The sequence below is a fragment of the Malania oleifera genome, chromosome 10, assembly GCF_029873635.1.
Source record: "Malania oleifera isolate guangnan ecotype guangnan chromosome 10, ASM2987363v1, whole genome shotgun sequence".
NCBI classification, from domain to species: Eukaryota; Viridiplantae; Streptophyta; class Magnoliopsida; order Santalales; family Ximeniaceae; genus Malania; species Malania oleifera.
The window spans coordinates 46594407-46613779 of record NC_080426.1 but is presented as its reverse complement, the minus strand read 5'-3'; the positions used below and the strand labels follow the sequence as shown (position 1 = coordinate 46613779).

At 38.6% G+C, this 19373-nt stretch overlaps 2 protein-coding genes across 2 annotated transcripts in view; one reads left to right on the top strand and one right to left on the bottom strand.

Moving 5' to 3' along the window:
- The first annotated feature begins 396 nt into the window (after positions 1–396).
- LOC131165494 (ferric reduction oxidase 2-like) lies at positions 397–6543 on the top strand. The gene is made up of 8 exons (XM_058123358.1): positions 397–1078; positions 1216–1318; positions 1418–1609; positions 1704–1938; positions 4447–4774; positions 4982–5225; positions 5330–6042; positions 6169–6543. Exons 1-8 carry the CDS (start codon positions 877–879, stop codon positions 6306–6308), a joined length of 2157 nt encoding a protein of 718 aa, XP_057979341.1. The 5' UTR covers positions 397–876; the 3' UTR covers positions 6309–6543.
- A 496-nt stretch (positions 6544–7039) lies between these two features.
- Positions 7040–19373, bottom strand: part of LOC131165493 (uncharacterized) — a 77205-nt gene continuing 64871 nt past the window's right edge. The window contains exons 15-23 of the mRNA XM_058123357.1: positions 16227–16284; positions 15902–15961; positions 15766–15807; positions 15550–15680; positions 15318–15453; positions 15154–15231; positions 13880–13996; positions 7577–7639; positions 7040–7502 (exon numbers count right to left, since the gene is read on the bottom strand). Of these exons, the coding sequence (XP_057979340.1) occupies positions 7416–7502; positions 7577–7639; positions 13880–13996; positions 15154–15231; positions 15318–15453; positions 15550–15680; positions 15766–15807; positions 15902–15961; positions 16227–16284 (772 nt within the window). The 3' untranslated portion in view covers positions 7040–7415. The remainder of the gene's footprint in view (positions 7503–7576; positions 7640–13879; positions 13997–15153; positions 15232–15317; positions 15454–15549; positions 15681–15765; positions 15808–15901; positions 15962–16226; positions 16285–19373) is intronic.

The window sequence follows — 19373 nt, the reverse complement described above, 5'->3', positions numbered from 1 at the left end:
ATATAGTTTGTCCCTTTTTCCTTTATTGCTGCCTTTTCAGTTGTACAGCTACCTTAACCTTATGAGTTGTACAGCTACCTTAACCTTATGTTTTTGTGAGATAATTTGGCATTTAGAGGGACCATAGGGCATAAATCCTAAGTGGGTGGACTCTGTCATTTCAATAAAGCTAAAAAGTTACATGGCAAAGCAAGAAAGGATCAAAAAGGCTACCTTGTCCTTTCTCTTTTAAGCGTGCTCCATTTATAAACAATTAAAGGGTTAACCATCTCCCCAATCACAGTGGTAAAACAACAAATCAACATAACTAACCAAGCCTCCCTCTCTCTCTCTCTCTCTCTCTCTCTCTCTCTCTCTCTCATTCATTGATCTGAAAGTTATTCCCACATGAATCGCTGAATGGATGCCGCTGTCATCTCAAGTCAAAAAAAGCAAATGCATCCACATTTAACAGTGACCAAAATTGTTAGCTCCTCCTCAAAAGAGGTCATCAGTCAAATTGATAACTGGATCCAATCCTTCTGCCCATAGTATGGGTTGTCCTGTGTCCACTCTGCTCTCTGCTCGTTTCCTTCCTCCTTTTTCTTTTTGCCGTCTCTTTAGTAGCCAAAAGAAAGAATTTTATAGAAGGAAAAGAGCCACAAGGAAAACTACAGAAGCAGCCCAATGACAGGTTGACAACAGAATGAACAGACCCCTCCCCCACTCCCCAAATAAAAACGAAAACCCAAAGCAACAGCCCAAAAAACAGAGACCATGTATGCTCATTAATTCCATCGCCCCTAATCTCATATACAGTTTCCCCTTCACCACAGCTTTTCTGAGTGAACAAACACTGAGAGAGAGAGAGAGAGAGAGAGAGAGAGAGAGAGAGAGATGGTTGAGTCGGTGATTAAAAGGCCAATTTCTGTGTCTCAGAAAGGATTGAGATGCATACGAAGAGCAATATGGGTAGTGCTGATGATTCTGTTTCTGGGTAATGTCATGATTTGGGTCATCAGTCCCACCGATGTATATTTGGAGAACTGGTTGAGAAGTATCAGAGCAAAGGCAAATTCCACTTATTTTGGGTCACAAGGTTTGTATTAATTTCCCCCTCTCCCCCCCCCCCCCCCCCCCCTGTTTTTCAAATTACCCTTTAATCTCCAATTTCCATTCCCATGAATCATCCTTGTTTTAATTCCACTCTCAATCGCAATACATTCTCCCCCACAGGTTCAGTACTCCTCATCCACACATTCCCTGTTCTGTTCATCGCCGTCTTGGGCTGCGTATATCTCCATTTGGGAAACAAATTGACCGAAAATGAGCTCGAGAGGTATTCAAGAACTGTCTCTAGCTCTCCTTCCCATTTTCCTGTTACGCATCTTCTTCTTCTACCTGAGTACATACTCATCAATTCGTTCGTCAATTGCAGCAAAAGACGCCTTCCGGCGATATTGAAACGGCCGGTGCTGGTGAAAGGGCCTCTGGGGATTGTCTCAGGGACGGAACTAGCATTTTTCCTCATGTTCATCGCTCTCCTGGTTTGGTCTTTCTCAAGTTACCTCCATCTCTCCTTTCACAAGTGGATCACCCCCGAGTCGCTTGCCATCAAGAAGCAGAAACTGTAAACCCTCAACTCCATTTAAACATCTGCATTTGAATTCTCACAGGGTCGATCAAACTTGAAACTCTATGTTGCGTGTATTATGCATATACAGTTGGGAAGCAAGGTTGGAGTGGTCTTCACTGTTGCTAGGAAGCGTGGGGAATGTGTGTCTGGCGGTGCTGTTCTTTCCGGTGACGAGGGGGTCGTCGGTGCTGCCGCTGTTTGGGCTGACGTCGGAGGGGAGCATCAAGTATCACATATGGGTGGGGCACATCACCATGATCCTCTTCACCGCTCATGGCCTCGGTTACATCTATGTTTGGGCTGCCACGCATCGCCTTTCTGAGGTACGCTCCAAAGCAAATTCAATTCAATTTTAGAACTGTCTGATGCATGTCTTCTTCTTCATCCTTAACTAATTATATTACCATCATTATAGCAACTAATGATCATTAAAAATTAATAAACGGACCTTTTTTTGGTTTTTTTTTCTTTCGTGTGAACACACTGCCAGATCGAATTTCTGTATTCCAATTGAAAAATTAACACAAAATGCAGAAAGAAATCTGTACTCAAATCGTAACCATGATTCAATATACAGTACAGAAAAGACAGATCCTGTTGTGTAATGATGAAGTTATTATATATGCAATCTCCCAATCTCAGCCAAAGCTGATTTGTACTTATATGGGCGAGAGAGGGTGGTAGATCCAAGAAGTAGTTAATCTAATTATTTATGATCATATATTTTATTGATGTTGCAGGTGGCAAAGTCTTGCTTTTCATTGTAGGTAGGTGTTGAACAACTCTTTCAAAAAGTCGGGTACCAAACCAATTTTAGTTTTAAAACTCCAAACTAAAAACTTCATCGTCAAATTCAAATAGTTGCAGTAAAGACTTTGGTGATCTATCGACCTCAGATTGACCCTTGCTTTGTTTTTCAATTACAAGCCCAATCATATAGTAATAGCACTAAGCTTAGTTTTACACAAGATAGCGAGGATTTTTTCTTTGGTACAGGATATAAAGAAAGAACACGAATTAGCCATAAGTGATGATGTGATTTAATGATTTGTCGTGATGGACATGTATGGAAGTTGCTCTTTGCTAGGAAGGTGCCCTCTCCACAAAACAACATGGATGAATGAAAAGACCCTAAATGAAATTTCATTACATGAGGAAGGGGTTAAGCCAAGGACCACCACAAGTCATGGCCATTCGTCGGCTACTGTTGTCTCATTTGGAAATTGGTTTTGTTTGCTGTGAAGAAAGCTGAGTAGAGCACATTATTGCTCTTGCTGAGCCTTCCAATCTTGTTTTTCTTGGTTTAAAATTCAAACAGCACAAACAGGTCCTAAAAATCTTTAAAATTTTGAAAAAAAGGGTTTACTTCTTTTTCTGCTGGTCCTAAAATTCAAGATGTCCTAAATATAGAGGGTGGGTTACCCTAAAAGTTACCCTAAAAAAAGGCCTTTAAAACCATAAAAAGAAAAAAGATGGTGGGAATAATCATGGTATTGGCAGGATCCAACACCCAGTGATGACTGACACGCGTACTGTGGAGCTTCTGACTTGATGGGCCAAGCCTGTCATCGGGCCCACCAGACTGACCTTGTTTGGTATTCCACCAAAGGGCCGAAATGGGTACCCAGAGTTGGGCCAGTTGGCCCAAGGGGCAAGCATATGTCATATTATCGTCATCTAGACACAATATTAGGACATTTCAATTTTGCCAAAAAAAAAAAACCAAAAAAAGTCCATCAATCTAATATTTACTTAGATTAATTACTTTTACTTTAAATATTTTTAGTTGCTAAAATTTAATAATAAATTTTACATTTTCATTATATTTTTAGATAATATTAGTACAAATTAGGAATACAAAATATAGTGTGTATGATTGCATAACTTTAAATATTTTGGTTAAGATTTTATATATTTAGATGTATGAGAGGAGCCTAGAGATATTTCAATGTTTAAAACTAAAGATATTTACATTACAGTTGCATATTCAAATCCTCCGACCTTATGTCTGAGTTATAGGTGAAATGTGCTGAAAGCACATGTGACTGCATCTCTATAGCCAACATACCCTTACTATTTCTATTGTCCTCATATTATATATATATATATATATATATATATATATATATATATAATATACCCAGAAAATCATTTTAAAAAGAAGGAAAATTCAAAATATTAAAACAAACCAAACCCCCCCCCCCCTCCCCCCCCAAAAAAATAAAACGCCTCTAAAAATTGTCCACTAACACGTTCTTCGGGATGCTCCTTGAGAAAATTCTCTTAAGTTAAAACTAACCTTTAAAAAAGAATTCTAAATTGTCTTTTAAGTTTGATAATTAACATGATAGTCACATGCTGAAATATATTATAGAGATGGAATAGGGGTTGAAAGTCTAATCAAAAGCCCATGAACCTATTTCGTATAAACTTTATCTTTTTAAAAAATATATATCCCCGTATAAAATACAGTTTTACAATCCTTTCTTTCTTTATTAAAATACAAAGATCTTATATCGATTCGAAAACCCTAACTCATAAAATTAAAACTTTTTAAGAATGTGAATTTTAAATTTAAATATATAAATATAAATAAATTTTAATATAATATTATATTATATTTTATTAAAATTCAAAAAATAAATCCAAATGCTCCCTCTCCAAAGATTGGCATTTTACTAGATCCTCCTTAAACAGGACATGACCGTACAACGTTAATCCAAGAATCCCTGCCATGCTTCATGAAAAATATAAACAAATTAAATGATGAGCACAGCACAAGCTCTCAACATAAATTAATTTCCTGTGATCACTGATAACGATGCGTGCAGGTGCTGGAATGGAACAAGACGGGAGTCTCAAATGTAGCAGGGGAACTATCCCTGCTCTCTGGATTGGTGCTGTGGGCGACCACCTTTCCCCGCATCCGCCGCAAGTTCTTCGAGCTCTTCTTCTACACCCACTACCTCTACATCCTCTTCATAGTTTTCTTCGTCTTCCATCTCGGCATTTCTTACTCCTCCATGATGCTCCCTGGCTTCTACCTCTTCTTGCTCGACCGCTACTTGCGTTTCCTCCAATCCAGACACACACTTCGCCTTGTCTCCGCTCGTGTTCTCCCCTGCCAAACTCTTGAACTCAACTTCGCCAAGACCCCAGGTAGGTAACTCCAATCCAAACTCTTTAATTAATTATGTCAAGTGATCCCCAGGAAAGAATTCAGGATTAATTAGAATACCAATCTGAATCAACAATCATGATTTTGGGGGATGTTTTATTTTATTTTTATTTTTTTTGTTATTTTTTTCTTTCTTTTTCCTTTTGTTTGGGGGGGGGGGGGGGGGGGGTGGTTGATTTATGAGCAAGGTTTGAAGTATAGTCCGACGAGCATCATGTTCATGAACGTGCCGAGCATCTCCAAGCTGCAGTGGCATCCTTTCACCATCAATTCCAGCAGTAATTTGGAACCGGACGAGCTCAGCATTATGGTGAAAAGCGAAGGCATTTGGTCTCAAAAGCTTTACCAGATGCTTTCGTCCCCTTCGCCGCCGGTTCGTCTCGAGGTCTCCCTCGAAGGACCTTATGGGCCCGTTTCAACTCATTTCCTAAGGTCTAAACAATACCCGTTTGGATTTGCTTCCCAAAAACATAACAATCACTTTTCAATTCCGAACCTCATAGCGACTTCATACGAACTAACAGCGTAAGTTGCAGGCACGACACGCTTGCGATGGTGAGCGGAGGCAGCGGCATTACCCCCTTCATCTCAATCATCCGAGAGCTCATCATTACCAGCACCGCGTTGGGTCGCCCCACGCCGAAGCTTCTCCTCATCTGCGCATTCAAGACCTCTTCCAGCCTCACAATGCTCGACCTTCTTCTTCCCATTTCCAGCACCCAATCGAAAATTTCCGAGCTGCAGCTGCAAATCGAGGCCTACGTGACCAGAGAGAAGGAGCCAGCGACGGCAAACCAGAGGGCGGTTCGGACGGTTTGGTTCCAGCCCAACCCGTCCGACGCGCCGGTCTCTGCAATTTTGGGTGAAAATGGGTGGCTGTGGCTGGGGTCCATTATAGCATCGTCTTTTGTAATTTACCTGATCTTGATCGGAGTTGTCACCCGCTGGTACATCTACCCAATTGATCATAATACCTATAAGATCTACCCGTTATCAGCACGTGCAGTTATAAGCATGTTGCTGATATGCATCTGCATAGCAGCGACTGCTAGTGCGGCTGTTCTTTGGAATAAGAAACAGAACGCTGCGGAGTTGAAACACCTTCGGAATGTGGCGGCGACGGAGGGGCGGCCGCCTGCGGCGGAGGCATCTTGGTTCTGTGGCGGAGGTAGAGAAATGGAAAGCGGACCACAGCAGAGTCTCGTCCAAGCTACCAAGGTGCACTATGGTGAAAGACCTGATCTAAAGAGTGAGTTTGTATGCGCCAAAATTGCATGAAGCTCATCTTAAATTTGAAATTCAGCATCTTTTCAACATTTAAAAAAAAAAAATTAACAATAGAAAACAACAGGGTGATGATTGTTTTGTATTGCAGGAATGCTGGTTGATTGCGAGGGAAAGAGTGTGGGAGTGCTTGTTTGTGGACCAAGGAAGATGAGACGTGAGGTTGCAGCCATCTGCTCTTTCGCTTCCTCGAATCACCTGCATTTTGAGTCCATCAGTTTTAGCTGGTGACTTGGATCATCGAGTTAAAAATTTTAGTGGGCTGTGGAAGCTCAGGTGCTCGAGGGAAAATATATTTGGTTTTCCGAATTCGTATCTTGCTTCTTGTACTGCCGCTTGGTGCTATCAAATGTATATGCATTTGACTAAAGGGTCTAGCTATATACCTAAAGTGTGATCAGAAGACTGTTCTTTAAGAGTGCATAATTTGGATCAGTTATATATATAAAGAAAAAATTATTAAAAATAACAACTCCTTCGATACATTCAAAGAACCAAAATAAAATCAATAGTCAATAACATACTTACAAAATCAAAAATAAAAATGAAATATAAATTTCTATATATTTCATTTTTATTTTTTCATATTTTACAAAGTCCCAGACAGAAGCTTCACATACTTGCAGAATTCTTGGCACTGCCGGACAATAAACTTAAGGGAAATATTTATCCATATTTGGTGAAGTAATACCAGAGCCAAAATTCTTTGTTACACTGGAAAAATGAAAGCAGGAAAATGATGGAAATAATGCCAAACCTTCAACAAATGGCTTCCGAAACATAAAACAAAATATTTCATCAATGTGCATTGGATCAAGATCAGCTTATCAATTCCAATAGTTTTTTGGAGTCTGCAGGACCTATGTTAAATACTGCACCAGAAACTGACAATCTAATTACAGCATATCAAAGCAACTAGAGTAAATTCAAACCCTCGATCTGCCAAAACAAAAACAAAACTATTTCCAGCAAATTCATTTCTTCTACCATAAGAAAATATTATACAAAATGAAAGAAGAATAAAAAAAAAAAAATTTGTATGTTACTAGTCTAGGACTATGAAAATCTACAACTGATTTATCTACAACACCCATAAAAAGGGAGGGGGAGATTCTTTGAATCCGAAACCAACAGATATATAATGAATCACAGCAGCCCATCAAATAACAAGCCAAGACCTGATTTTTCTGGACCTCACTTATGAATTCGTCCATGAATTGACTGGAGTTAAGTCACTCTGCCCATGAGACGTTTAAAAGAATAATATCAAAAACGACTTGGCACCAATCCGTTGCCAACGAAAATGGCAGAACCTTGCTCAGAAATCCAAAAATCTGCTCATTTCTCTTCTGACATTGCAAGCAATGAAAGTTTCTCCTCCAAGGTTTCAAGCAGATCATGGTATTCAGCAAATGCCGGTTGTGACTGACACATCAAAGACTTAGTTACATTTGCACATAAATAAAGTCTGCCATAAAAAAGCTATAAAATTCTTATACCTGTAGTGTGATGCTATATGCTTTCCATAACCGCATGTCATGCCGAAAGAGATCAAAAAGAACCTGTACAATTTTCAAGGAAAAAAAGTCAAGAGTTCTCTCTCTTTACCTTTGCAAAGAAATTTCTGCATCGAAATACTTTGTTTTTTTTTTTTTTTTGTTCCAAACACGCCCCACCAACTCTCATTTATTTCTTTATTTATTTAGGGAGAGGAGATTGGTTTTGCAACTAAGCTCCCTGCCAACAGCATAAGATCAAAGCACTTCAGCCATATCATCCAAACTTAAAACATTTCGATGATTGAAGTAAATGAATGACAAGAATTGTGAGCGGAATTCAATTTCAATATTTCTTGAATTTTAAAAATATGTACATCCCAATCTTACAATATATAATACAAACAAAGACTCTAAACAAGGAAACAATCTCCCTACAGAATAATACACAATTTTCTACAGTTACTCACTTTCCTAATTTACTCAATATTGTCAAGGATACTTGGGATTTCAACACTCTACCTCAAGTTGGATCATAGACATTAATCATATCCAACTTGTCAATGAAATCGTCGAAGTTCTGTCATGCTAACCCTTTAGTAAAGATATCTGCAGTTTGTTCCTTGGTAGGTACATATGTCATACAAATGATTCCTTCTTCAACCTTCTCTTTGATAAAATGTCAATCCACTTCCACATGTTTAGTCCCGTCATGTTGAACTGGATTGAGAGAGATACTGATGGCTGCTTTGTTGTCACAATAAAGTTTGATAGGAAATTTCACCGAAACCTGTAGCTCTTCCAAGAGTTTCTGTAACCATAGTCCTTCACATATCTTCTGTGCAACTACTCTGAATTCAGCTTCAGCGCTACTTCGAGCCACCACATTCTATTTTTAACTCGTCCAAGTTATCAAATTTCCCCATACAAAGGTGCAATATCCAGTGGTTGACCTTCTGCCGATCCTGCCCAATCCGCATCTGTGAAGATTTCCACTTCCTTGCTTTCACATTTTTTAAAGAAGAGTCCCTTGCCTGGAGAACCCTTGAGGTACCTGAGGATCTTATACACAGCATCTAGATGAGTCTTTTTCGATGAATGCATGTGTTGACTTACAACACTTACCGCAAATGCAATGTCGGGTCTGGTGTGCGATAAGTGAATTAGTTTACCAACCAATCTCTGATACCTTTCTCTTTCAACTGGTATTCCACATTCTTCGACCCTCTTTACTGCTTCAATCGGGGTTTCACCAAGTTTGCATCCAAGCATGCCAGTTTCGATTAGAAGATCAAGGATATACTTTCGCTGAGAGACACCGATACCTTTCTTTGATCTAGCAATTTCCATTCCCAAGAAGTATCGCATTTGTCCCAGACCTTTAATTTCAAATTCAACAGCTAGGACTTTCTTTAATCTTTCCATCTCCACTGTATTATCTCCAGTTAGAATTATATCATCAACATATACTATCAAAATTGTTTTCTTACCATTTTCAGACTGTTTGAAGAACATATTATGATCTAATTGCCCTTGTCGATATCCCTGATTTTTAATTATCTTTACAAATCTGTCAAACCATGCTCTGGGGGATTGCTTGACCCATACAAGGACTTCTTGAGTTTGCATACTCTGTTTTCTTCACCTTTCTTACTGAATCCTGGTGGTTTAGTCATGTAAACTTCTTCCAGCTCACCATTTAGAAATGCATTCTTAATGTCTAGTTGCTGTAGTGACCAATCTAAGTTAGCGGCTAACGACAGGAGCACCCGAACTGTGTTTAGTTTTGCCACTGGTGCAAATGTCTCCGTGTAGTCAATGTCGTAAGTCTGTGTAAATCCTTTTGCAATGAGTTTAGCTTTATATCGTTCAACTGTCCCATCAGCTCTATATTTCACTGTGAAAACTCATTTGCAGCCAACTGGTCTCTTTCCACTCGACAAGTTCATAACATTCCAAGTTTCATTTTTTGCGAGAGCCCACATTTCTTCCATAACGGCTTTCCCTCGATTGAGGACTTTCCAGAGCTTCCTGAATATATTTTAGAATTTTTATCCTGTCAAGATTAGAAGTAAAAGTACGATACCCTGTGGACAGAGTTTTATAGGACATGTATTTTGACCAAGGAAATAGAGTACATGACCTAGTTTGTTTTCTGACTACAATGGGTAAATTTATGTCATCAAGTGTAGACTTATCAGAAGAAAGCTCATGATCATTGATTACCTAATCAAGACTGGGCGTCAACTCATGGTTGCTCGGAGCTATCACCAGTTCCAACTCTTATGGTGTCTTAGGTATGAGATTCTCCTTGTGCTTTATTTTTTGCTTTCCTGGAGTAAACAAGTATTTCTTTTTGTTTTTTTCATCTCCCCCTGAGTTTAAGTGATCATTTGTATATGGTAGGTTAGGACATGCAATGGGAGACGCAATACGTGGGTCAGGGAATGAAGCAATGGGAGACCCATTAGATGGCACAGATTCAGTAGCAAAGAAATCAAAGAACCGATCTTCACTGCACTTCTCCCCCTGAAGGGAGGGCTTCTGGAAATAAGGAGTGGTTTCAAAAAAAATGACATCAAGGCAAACAAACATTTTTTTGGAGACTGGGTCATAACATTTGTAGCCTTTTTGGGTATGAGAGTAACCAATAAAGACGCATTTAACGGCACGACGTTCCAATTTATCTTGGTTGTGAGCATGAACATAAATAAATGCAATACATCCAAATATTTTTGGAGGAAAACTGGAGTGGAGTCGAGACGTAGGAAAATATTCTTGGAATTCCTGGAGAAGAGTCGTAAAGGAAAGAACTTGACTCGGCATTTGATTAATGAGATGTGTAGCTGTTAAGATAGCATCGCCCCAAAAATAGTTCTTCATATTTGTAGTGAACATCAATGCCCGAGCTACTTCAAGTATATGTCTGTTTTTTCGTTCAGTGACCCCATTTTGTTTAGGGGTATCCACACAAGAACCCTGATGTACAATTCCACTTTCTTGAAGATAATTTCCCAGAATATCATTAAAATATTATGTACCATTATCAATACGTAGACTTTGAATGCGAGTTTGAAATTGTGTTTGAATCATGGAGTGAAAACTGACAAAAATAGACCGGACTTCAATTTTATCTTTCAACAAGTAGACCAACAAATACAAGTATGATCATCAATAAAGGTAACAAACCATTTTGTATGAGTGCGATTGGGGGAGCGTGAGGGTCCCCACAAATCACTGTGAATCATAGTGAATGGGTGGGATGGTTTGTATGTGGATTTTCAGAAAGAATTACGCTGGTGTTTTGCAAGCTCACAAACTTCACATTAAAAATCAAAAGACATTTTATTTAAACAAATAGAAGGAAATAAACGTCTTAAATATTGAAAATTTGGATGACCCATCCTAGAATGCCATAACAAAAGTTCCCTATCTCTAGAAATAGATGCAAAATCACAAATTGCAGTATTACATTGTTCACTCGTATTTGCCTCTTCAAAGTAGTAGTCCCTCACACGCCTTAGTGTCACAGTCCGACTATTTTCACACCGTTGTGAATGGGCCGTGTGGCGCTAGCTAAACCACTCTTGTTTAACTAGTCAGCCTATCATTTACCAACATTCATCCACGAAACACTTTCATTAGCATTCAATCAAATGGCAGCGGAAACAGTAAGTATTCATGAAAGCAGTGGCAAGCAAACAGTAAATATTGAATCTACGCAATTCATTAACAACACCTCCATTGACAATGTGTGTTTAGCGAGGAAGGCAAGTAGGCTAAATACGTTGACAAAAGCTAGTGAGATTTACAATGACTGATGAACACTCACCCTCCCCTAAAGAGCTTTCTAGGCCATTCCCACTCTAGCACTAGGAAACATCAAAGTGACCGAGGAGTCTATACTACCTTATTTAGCATACAAAGACTCTACTAGCAGAAAATAACCCTACACTAGTATTTACATGATGGAAACTCATCCCAAGCACACAAGACAAGCGGTCACAGGCAAGCATAATGCCCTGAACAAGCTTAGCTCGTGACAAGCATTGCCAATTGTCTGCCCCAATGATAGGCCTGGAAAACACAATGTGATGAAACAAATTTAGCAGAACAATTGGAATCTTTTGTCAACTAGCTAATTGATAACAAGTTGCAAGATAGCTTAGGAACATGTAGGACAGATTTTAAAGTTATAAAATCAGATATGCGAATACTTCCTTTGCCAGCAACAGGTGATAGAGATCCATCTGCAATTTTTACTTTCAAATTTCTAGTATATGGTGAATAGGATGAGAACAATTGATAAGAGTCAATCATATGATCAGATGCACGAGTCAATTATCCATGGTGATTTGTAATGGGATATAGTATTTAGGGCTGACAAAAAATTACCTCGGTGAGCTAGAGAACTAGTGGAAGACTAACCCGATGTTTGAATTGAGGAAAACATTTTATATAGCTAATCCAACTGCTCAGGACTAAATACACCACTTGGAGTGGTATTATTGGTTTTTTCACCTTGTGATTTTTTATTTGAACTGTCAGTAGTAGCCTGATACCCATGATTTTTTTGATATTGTCTTGGCTTCCAATCTGCAAGCTTTCCATGAATCTCCCAGCAAGTATCTTTTGAATAACCTGGCTTTCGACAATGCTCGCACCATATTTTACCTTTTTGTGATCTTTGCCCGAATCCCGCAAGGTCTTTTGATATAAGGGCTGAGACATCAAGCTCATTGGGATTCGGCCCATTCCTATCTGTCCGTCCGGCCCGATACGATCTCCTTGGGGCCTCAGCATCACTCGTCTCCTTCTCTCCTCCCTCCTTACCTCAGCGAATACTTCTTAGGTTGAAGGCAGAGGTCGCCAGCCGAGGATTCGTCCTCGCACGTCGTCTAAATCTCAGTTGAGGCCGGCCAAGAACTTGAAGACCCGTTCGTTTTCAAGCCTCCTCTTGTATCGCGAGCTATCGCCGGAGGACTCCCATTCCTCTTCGATGCTCAAATTGAACTCCCGCCAGAGATGAGTCATCTCCATGAAATACTCCGTAACATCTCTATTGCCTTGCCTCATCTGCCACAACCAGGTTTTGATTTCGAAGATTTGCGAATAACTCTCGACATCATAGTAGGTTTCACGAACGGCGTCCCAGACATCCTTCGCTATAGGTAAGAATAGGTAGATTTTTCCTATCGCCGGCTTTTCATCAAGTTGACAATCCAAGTCATGACCATGGAGTTTTCGGACCTCCATTTTTGCAAGGCAACAACATCGGTAGGGTCTGGTCTCTTCCGTTCGCCGGTAAGGTAACCCAGTTTCTCTTTTCCTTCAATCGCCAATTTTATAAATTGAGCCCATTCACGGAATTTTTTTCCATTCAATTTCGCCACATAGAGTGGAAAGGTTGTATTGTCCAGCGCATTCAAACCCCCAGCGGATGTAGCCTTTGAATCCTCGTCGGGTTTTCCAGAAAAAGATCGACCCTCTACTGGTGCTGCTAGCTAAGGTTGAGAAACCCTAGCTCTAATACCATGTGAGCGGAATTCAATTTCAATATTTCTTGAATTCTAAAAATATGTACATCCCAATCTTACAATATATAATACAAACAAAGACTCTAAACAAGGAAACAATCTCCTACAGAATAATACACAATTTTCTACATTTACTCACTTTCCTAATTTACTCAATATTGTCAAGGATACTCGGGATTTCAACAAGAACCTATCATCTAAAAGATTTTGTTGAAAGCAATTTCTCACTGTTGTATGGTTTAAGAGACATGTAATCTAGTGTCATACTAAAGAACAGTATCTTCCAACTCAATCACCGCCACTGCTTTAAGCCTTCTTCTCCATCTGAAACTCACTGCTCCACTCTCCTCACCAATGCCAACATTGGATGCATATTTTGATTTTAAAACAGAAGTTGAATCATATACAGATTAACACCACTAGGAAAAGTTTAAAACAAGATTTCAAGCATTTTCCAGAACATTTCCTACCATAACAGTGATCAGAGAAGTTTTAAAATGAACTCTTCACTCAAAAATCATCGTTAGACTAAAACAAAATTCAAAAAGTTGAATCCCTTGCAAAGTGAATGAAGATCAACCAATATGAAATAAAACATAAGATGCTAATTCAATTTGAAAAATTTTGCAAAAATTCCATGAATCAGTAATTAACATATTCCAAGCTCAACCAAAATTTTGACTTCAAAACCTTCAAGACAACTACTCTTATGGGGGATAGATATGCAAGGCAGGTAAATAGCCAAATTCTAAGGAAAGGCCAGTTCTACCTCAGATCGCCTTAAAAGTGTGGCCAGGACAACTATCCACTCTTTAAACTTGACAGAGCACATTTGAGCCAAAAGAAATTCTGCATCCAACCGACTCTGCAATGTACCCATTTGAAGCTAGGAACATTCCAAAATAAAACATGTAGTTAGAAAATGTTGGGCATAGAAAGAAAAAAAATATTATTTTTTTCTGGGGGAAGAAAAAATTTTTGGGGGGGGGGGGGGGGATATTTCCAGCAAACTGCAAAAGTTACAAAATTTTTCAATCTCATAAGGAAATTGTGATCATGTATTGTGCTTTATCCACGGCTTAGTATTCAGCTTCTGTGTTACAGGCATTCACTAGATGATGGAAGCTAATGGTTCAAAATATATTCATTAAAATATTCAAACTGACCTAAGTTCATTTAAGCATAGGAACTGTGAATTATCCACATTGCCTCTTCCTATTACTCCCTAATTCACTGGCACCTGCTTCAACTCTTTATCACCCCACCAAAATTGCCTTTAGGTAGTTAAAGTGTCAAATGTCAATACATTCTGATATGAAATAATTTTTATGTGATAAATTAGATTATTTTTGCGAAATTATTTACATGGCAAATTTTGCTACTTCATTTATGACATGCCTATTCCATAAATCAACCTTAACCCTTGACTTTGAACTTCCTGACTAACGTCTGTTACAGTTCCTCTTACAAGAATTAATAAAACTTTTTGCCTCAGTGAGTGAGCAACTGAGCATCAAATGTAAAAGTAACCATTAAATAATGAGAAAACTAGAGTCGCAACTTGGGCAGGTTAGGCCTAATCAAACCAGCCTCAATGCAATAAATGAGGCTCTCTTTCTCAAGCACACACAAAACTGGCCAGCCTCCTCTACCTGGGAGAATCCAAATTTTCAATTGAAACAGTATGAAGAATATCCTATTTCCCTGTTAGTAATATTTACACTCAATGAAGTTTGCTAAACTCACTGATTCTTTCCATACTTTTTGAGATTACCAGTATTTGCATACCATATTCCTAAAATTTTTCATATACCAAGATCAATCATTTTTCAATCTTCCATATTTCTCTAACCTATATATCAAGCATATCAACCATTTATTTCTTTGTTTGGAATTGGCTAAAACTTCATGCATACAGACAATTCAATTTAGGAGACCCTGGAATTTTATCTCACATGATAGAAAGCTAAAAGGAAGACATAAAGCAATATATGGGAAAAAAAGAATATCAAGCAAAAAAAGCCATTTTCTAGACATTGATACCTTTTGCCCAATTAGTTCAAGCCCTGATGCAAAATTATCCAAGCGAGCAGATCCATGCCGTTCTCGTTGAAGATATTCCTAAGAAAAATTTGGTAGCAAACAGCCTAAAATCTCTAAACAATAGAAGATAATAATCCTGAATGGAAAATGTAAGCTTTTCTCACCACTAAATCAAACTGAGTGCCTTTAACAAATGCAACAAGCTTGGAAAGCTCTTTCCCAGCCATTAAAAAGCTAGCATGGCTTTCCAGAATGTTCTTCACAGAAGCAACATGAGCACTCTGCTCTTTGAATGAGGTGCTGCAACAAAGAACAACCACGTAGTTGGTATCACTTGGAATGTCAAAGTTGCTGAGTGCAATGGAGAAGCAAAATCTTTAAAGAGAGTGCATCAACCTTTTTAAGTCCAAGGACTGCTTCCTGGTACTAGAACGAAAAAGAAAATAACCTAAAAATCTGGGAGAGAGTTTGTCTGAATCTGTTGATGCCTGTTCATATTCCCTACCAGATCGCAGCAAAAACCTCACCTAAAATCAAATGAATCGTGATTAACCTCTGCAGAAATTTTAGGCTTTCATTCATCAACAAAAAGAAACAAGTTGAAACTCATACCAGCTCCCCAGCAAGTTCATATAAAGATTCATCTAGTGTAGCCTGCATGCAGGACATCCCAGTTAGAATTTGAAAAAAAAAAAAAAATAGAGAAATTATGAGAGCAAAGTGCAGAACTGTCTTACAATGTGTTTACCTGTAATAAACGCAAAGCGCAGTACTGGCTGACAGCTGGGCCTTCAAGTTTCGCAATTACCTGTGAAATGATAAATGAAATGAATAGTGAAAATTATAATTCAGCATCCCCCCACCCCACCCCACCCCCTCAAACAAATAATAGTTTTCTTAGTTTAGTTTCTCATGCAGAAAGTCCATTAGAGTGAAATTATTAAGATCTACAGATGAATGACAACAGAAAAATAATTCCTTTTCACAAAAATATTTACTAACTTGTGAATTTTCTCATATGATCACATCCATCAGCTTCCAATATATTAACAAGAAATGATTGCAACACTTACAAGTATATAGCAAGCGGCAGTACGGTACCATCTCCGTTGGAAGCATTCCTCAAACAACCTAGACATGTAAACCATAGAAAATAAAAACTAAATTCACAACGATTGAAAGTGATAATATGATAGTTTTCTCCATACATTATCGGCAAGTTTTCTTTCAGATTGAATCTTGCCAAGGAAGAAAAGAAGAAATTCTCACTCCAATTATGGGAAAGAAAAAGCAGCATGCGTCACCTGGAGATATGCCAACAGTAACTTTGAAACCCATAAAAAATAAAAACAAAAACAAAAAAACACACCAAAATTTTACTAGATAGTAGGCTTGGTTTGATTTAATGCAGTAAAATGGGTCCCTTGAACCGAATATTGATTCAAAATCTAGTAACATACACTTCTTTGATTTGCCCTGTTGCACTTATTGACAAGTTCATGTTTTTTGGTTGAATGCCTTTTTCCCACTTAACAGAATCCAGAAGGACCTAACCTAGAGAAAAGCCAAGCTGAAAATTCTTTCACACAACAGAAAGCTCAACCAACCAAGAGTGCTACAGCATCCACTGGATCATAACAGCTGCAAATAAAGCCGCTCTCAAAGCCAGGTCAACTCCCAAAACAAAATTGAATTGTTGCAGCAAATCGCTATACAACAACAACAACAAACAACAAAAACCAAGCCTTAAGTCCCACTAGGTGGGGTCGGCTATATGAATCCTTTTCCGCCAATTTATGCGATCATGGACCATTTCTTTTGACAGATTCAAGGATATTAAATTCTTACTCACTATCTCCTCCCAAGTTCTTTTAGGTCGACCCCTACCCCTTCTACTGCCCCCCACAGTAACTAACTCACTCTTCCTCACCGGATCACTGTGCGGCCTACATTGCAAGTGTCCATACTATCTGTGTCGTCCCTCCCTTATCTTATCTTTTATAGAAGCTATACCAAACTTACCCAAATATGTTCATTTCTTAATTTATCTTTCAATGTTATATCACTCATCCATCTAAGCATTCTCATCTCAGCAACTTTTTCTTTTTGGATATTATGTTTCTTCATCGCCCAACATTCCGATCTAGTAACATACACTTCTTTGATTTGCCTTGTTGCACTTATTGACAAGTTCATGTTTTTTGGTCGAATGCCTTTTTCACACTTAACAGAATCCAGAAGGACCTAACCTAGAGAAAAGCCAAGCTGAAAATTCCTTTCACTCAACAGAAAGCTCAAGCTGAAAATTCCTTTCACCCAACAGAAGGACCTAACCTAGAGAAAAGCCAAGCTGAAAATTCCTTTCACCCAACAAAAAGCTCAACCAACCAAGAGTGCTACAGCATCCAGTGGACCATAACAGCTGCAAATAAAGCCGCTCTCAAAGCCAGGTCAACTCCCAAAACAAAATTGAATTGTTGCAGCAAATTTCTATACAACAACAAACAACAAAAACCAAGCCTTACGTCCCACTAGGTGGGGTCGGCTATATGAATCATTTTCCGCCAATTTATGCGATCATTGACCATTTCTTTTGACAGATTCAGGGATATTAAATTCTTACTCACTATCTCCTCCCAAGTTATTTTAGGTCTACCCCTACCCGTTCCACTGCCCCCCACAATAACTAACTCACTCTTCCTCACCGAATCACTGTGCGGCCTACGTTGCAAGTGTCCATACTATCCGTGTCGTCCCTCCCTTATCTTATCTTCTATAGGAGCTATACCAAACTTACCCAAATATGTTCATTCCTTAATTTATCTTTCAATGTTATATCACTCATCCATCTAAGCATTTTCATCTCGGCAACTTTTTCTTTTTGGATATTATGTTTCTTCGTCGCCCAACATTCCGATCCATATAGCATAGTTGGTCTTATAGCTGTCCTATAAAACTTCCCTTGCAAATCGCTATAGCATAATAAATTTGGTCATAAAATACACCAGGTTCACTGACTGCAACTCTCTTTCAAGGCACTTCTTCGCTTAATTACATCAGCCTTCTTATTAGACCATGCTTTCATCTCATAACCTTCATTCTATGCTTCTTATGCAGAAGTTTAATAGAACCTCATTCCAATCATGACAAACCCTCACTAGTAGGAAATATTCATAAGAGTTTGTAATTTTCAAATAAATAAAAAATGAAGTTATAAAGTAGTTGCATTAGTTTTCATGTTGGGATAAGACACTTTGAAAATATTGTATGTTTGTTTGTATTTTACAGTTTGTAAACATTTAAGTCTATGTTATGCATAATTTACATAGGTGCTTCTAATAATTGACTCTTCCACATCTCTCCATGCTTCCCTGCACCTACACCTGCACCCAGACCCAGACCCAGACCCAGGCCCAGGCCCAGGCCTACACCAATGTCATGTAACTGTACTTCTTGGCGTGGTTGCTCCCTGAGAAAGGAAAACAGACGCAGCAATAAAATTACATGTGCATGTTGCAACATCAGCATGGCATTCTTTGCCATGCCTTCTCTCATTGCTTAGGGGGTGGGGTTGTGTGGGAACAAAGTCACAGGGTTTAGCATGAGTTATAGAATGTTAGTGGTCTTCCCTGTTTGCACTTGCAATGATCCAGCAGCCTAAGCATTTCAGTTACACTAGCTATTAATGATAGCTGCTATTTAGAAACAAAAAGGCAACAAGATAATGGATGAAAATCATCAAGTCCTCTTCATCCACACAAGCAATGAATTAAAAGGCAACCCACACAATCGCAATAAGTCAATATTAGAATGCTCTATAGAAAAAGAAATTTCACTGATAGAAGAAGGATAAAGAGGGATTTCATCAAAGGTTTTTGGGTCTGGCACCACACTTGAGGCCTCACATTCTCTTTGCAGATGACACAATTGTCTTTTGCAACGTGAATGGAAGAGAGATAGACTATATTAAATGTGCTTCTTTACGGTTTGAAGCTCTATAAGGTTTGAAGGTTAATATCAGGAAAAATGACAGCACTCCTGTTAGAGAGGGCAGCATAACTGTCACACTAGAAAAAATCTAGGAAGCCAGATACACAGGATACAGGCACAATATGGAATACATCTATACCGCAATTTTGTAAAAATAAGGATACGATAGGGCCGGGATATGTTAGTTAATTAATATAAAATATATGTACATTCAGGCATGTTTTTAATTT

Coding starts and splice junctions, on each gene's coding strand:
- LOC131165494 (XM_058123358.1), top strand. CDS start 877: ATGGTTGAGTCGGTGATTAAAAGGCCAATTTCTGTGTCTCAGAAAGGA. Junction 1,319..1,417: donor ACCGAAAATGAGCTCGAGAG/GTATTCAAGAAC, acceptor CGTCAATTGCAG/CAAAAGACGCCTTCCGGCGA. Junction 6,043..6,168: donor TGAAAGACCTGATCTAAAGA/GTGAGTTTGTAT, acceptor TTTGTATTGCAG/GAATGCTGGTTGATTGCGAG.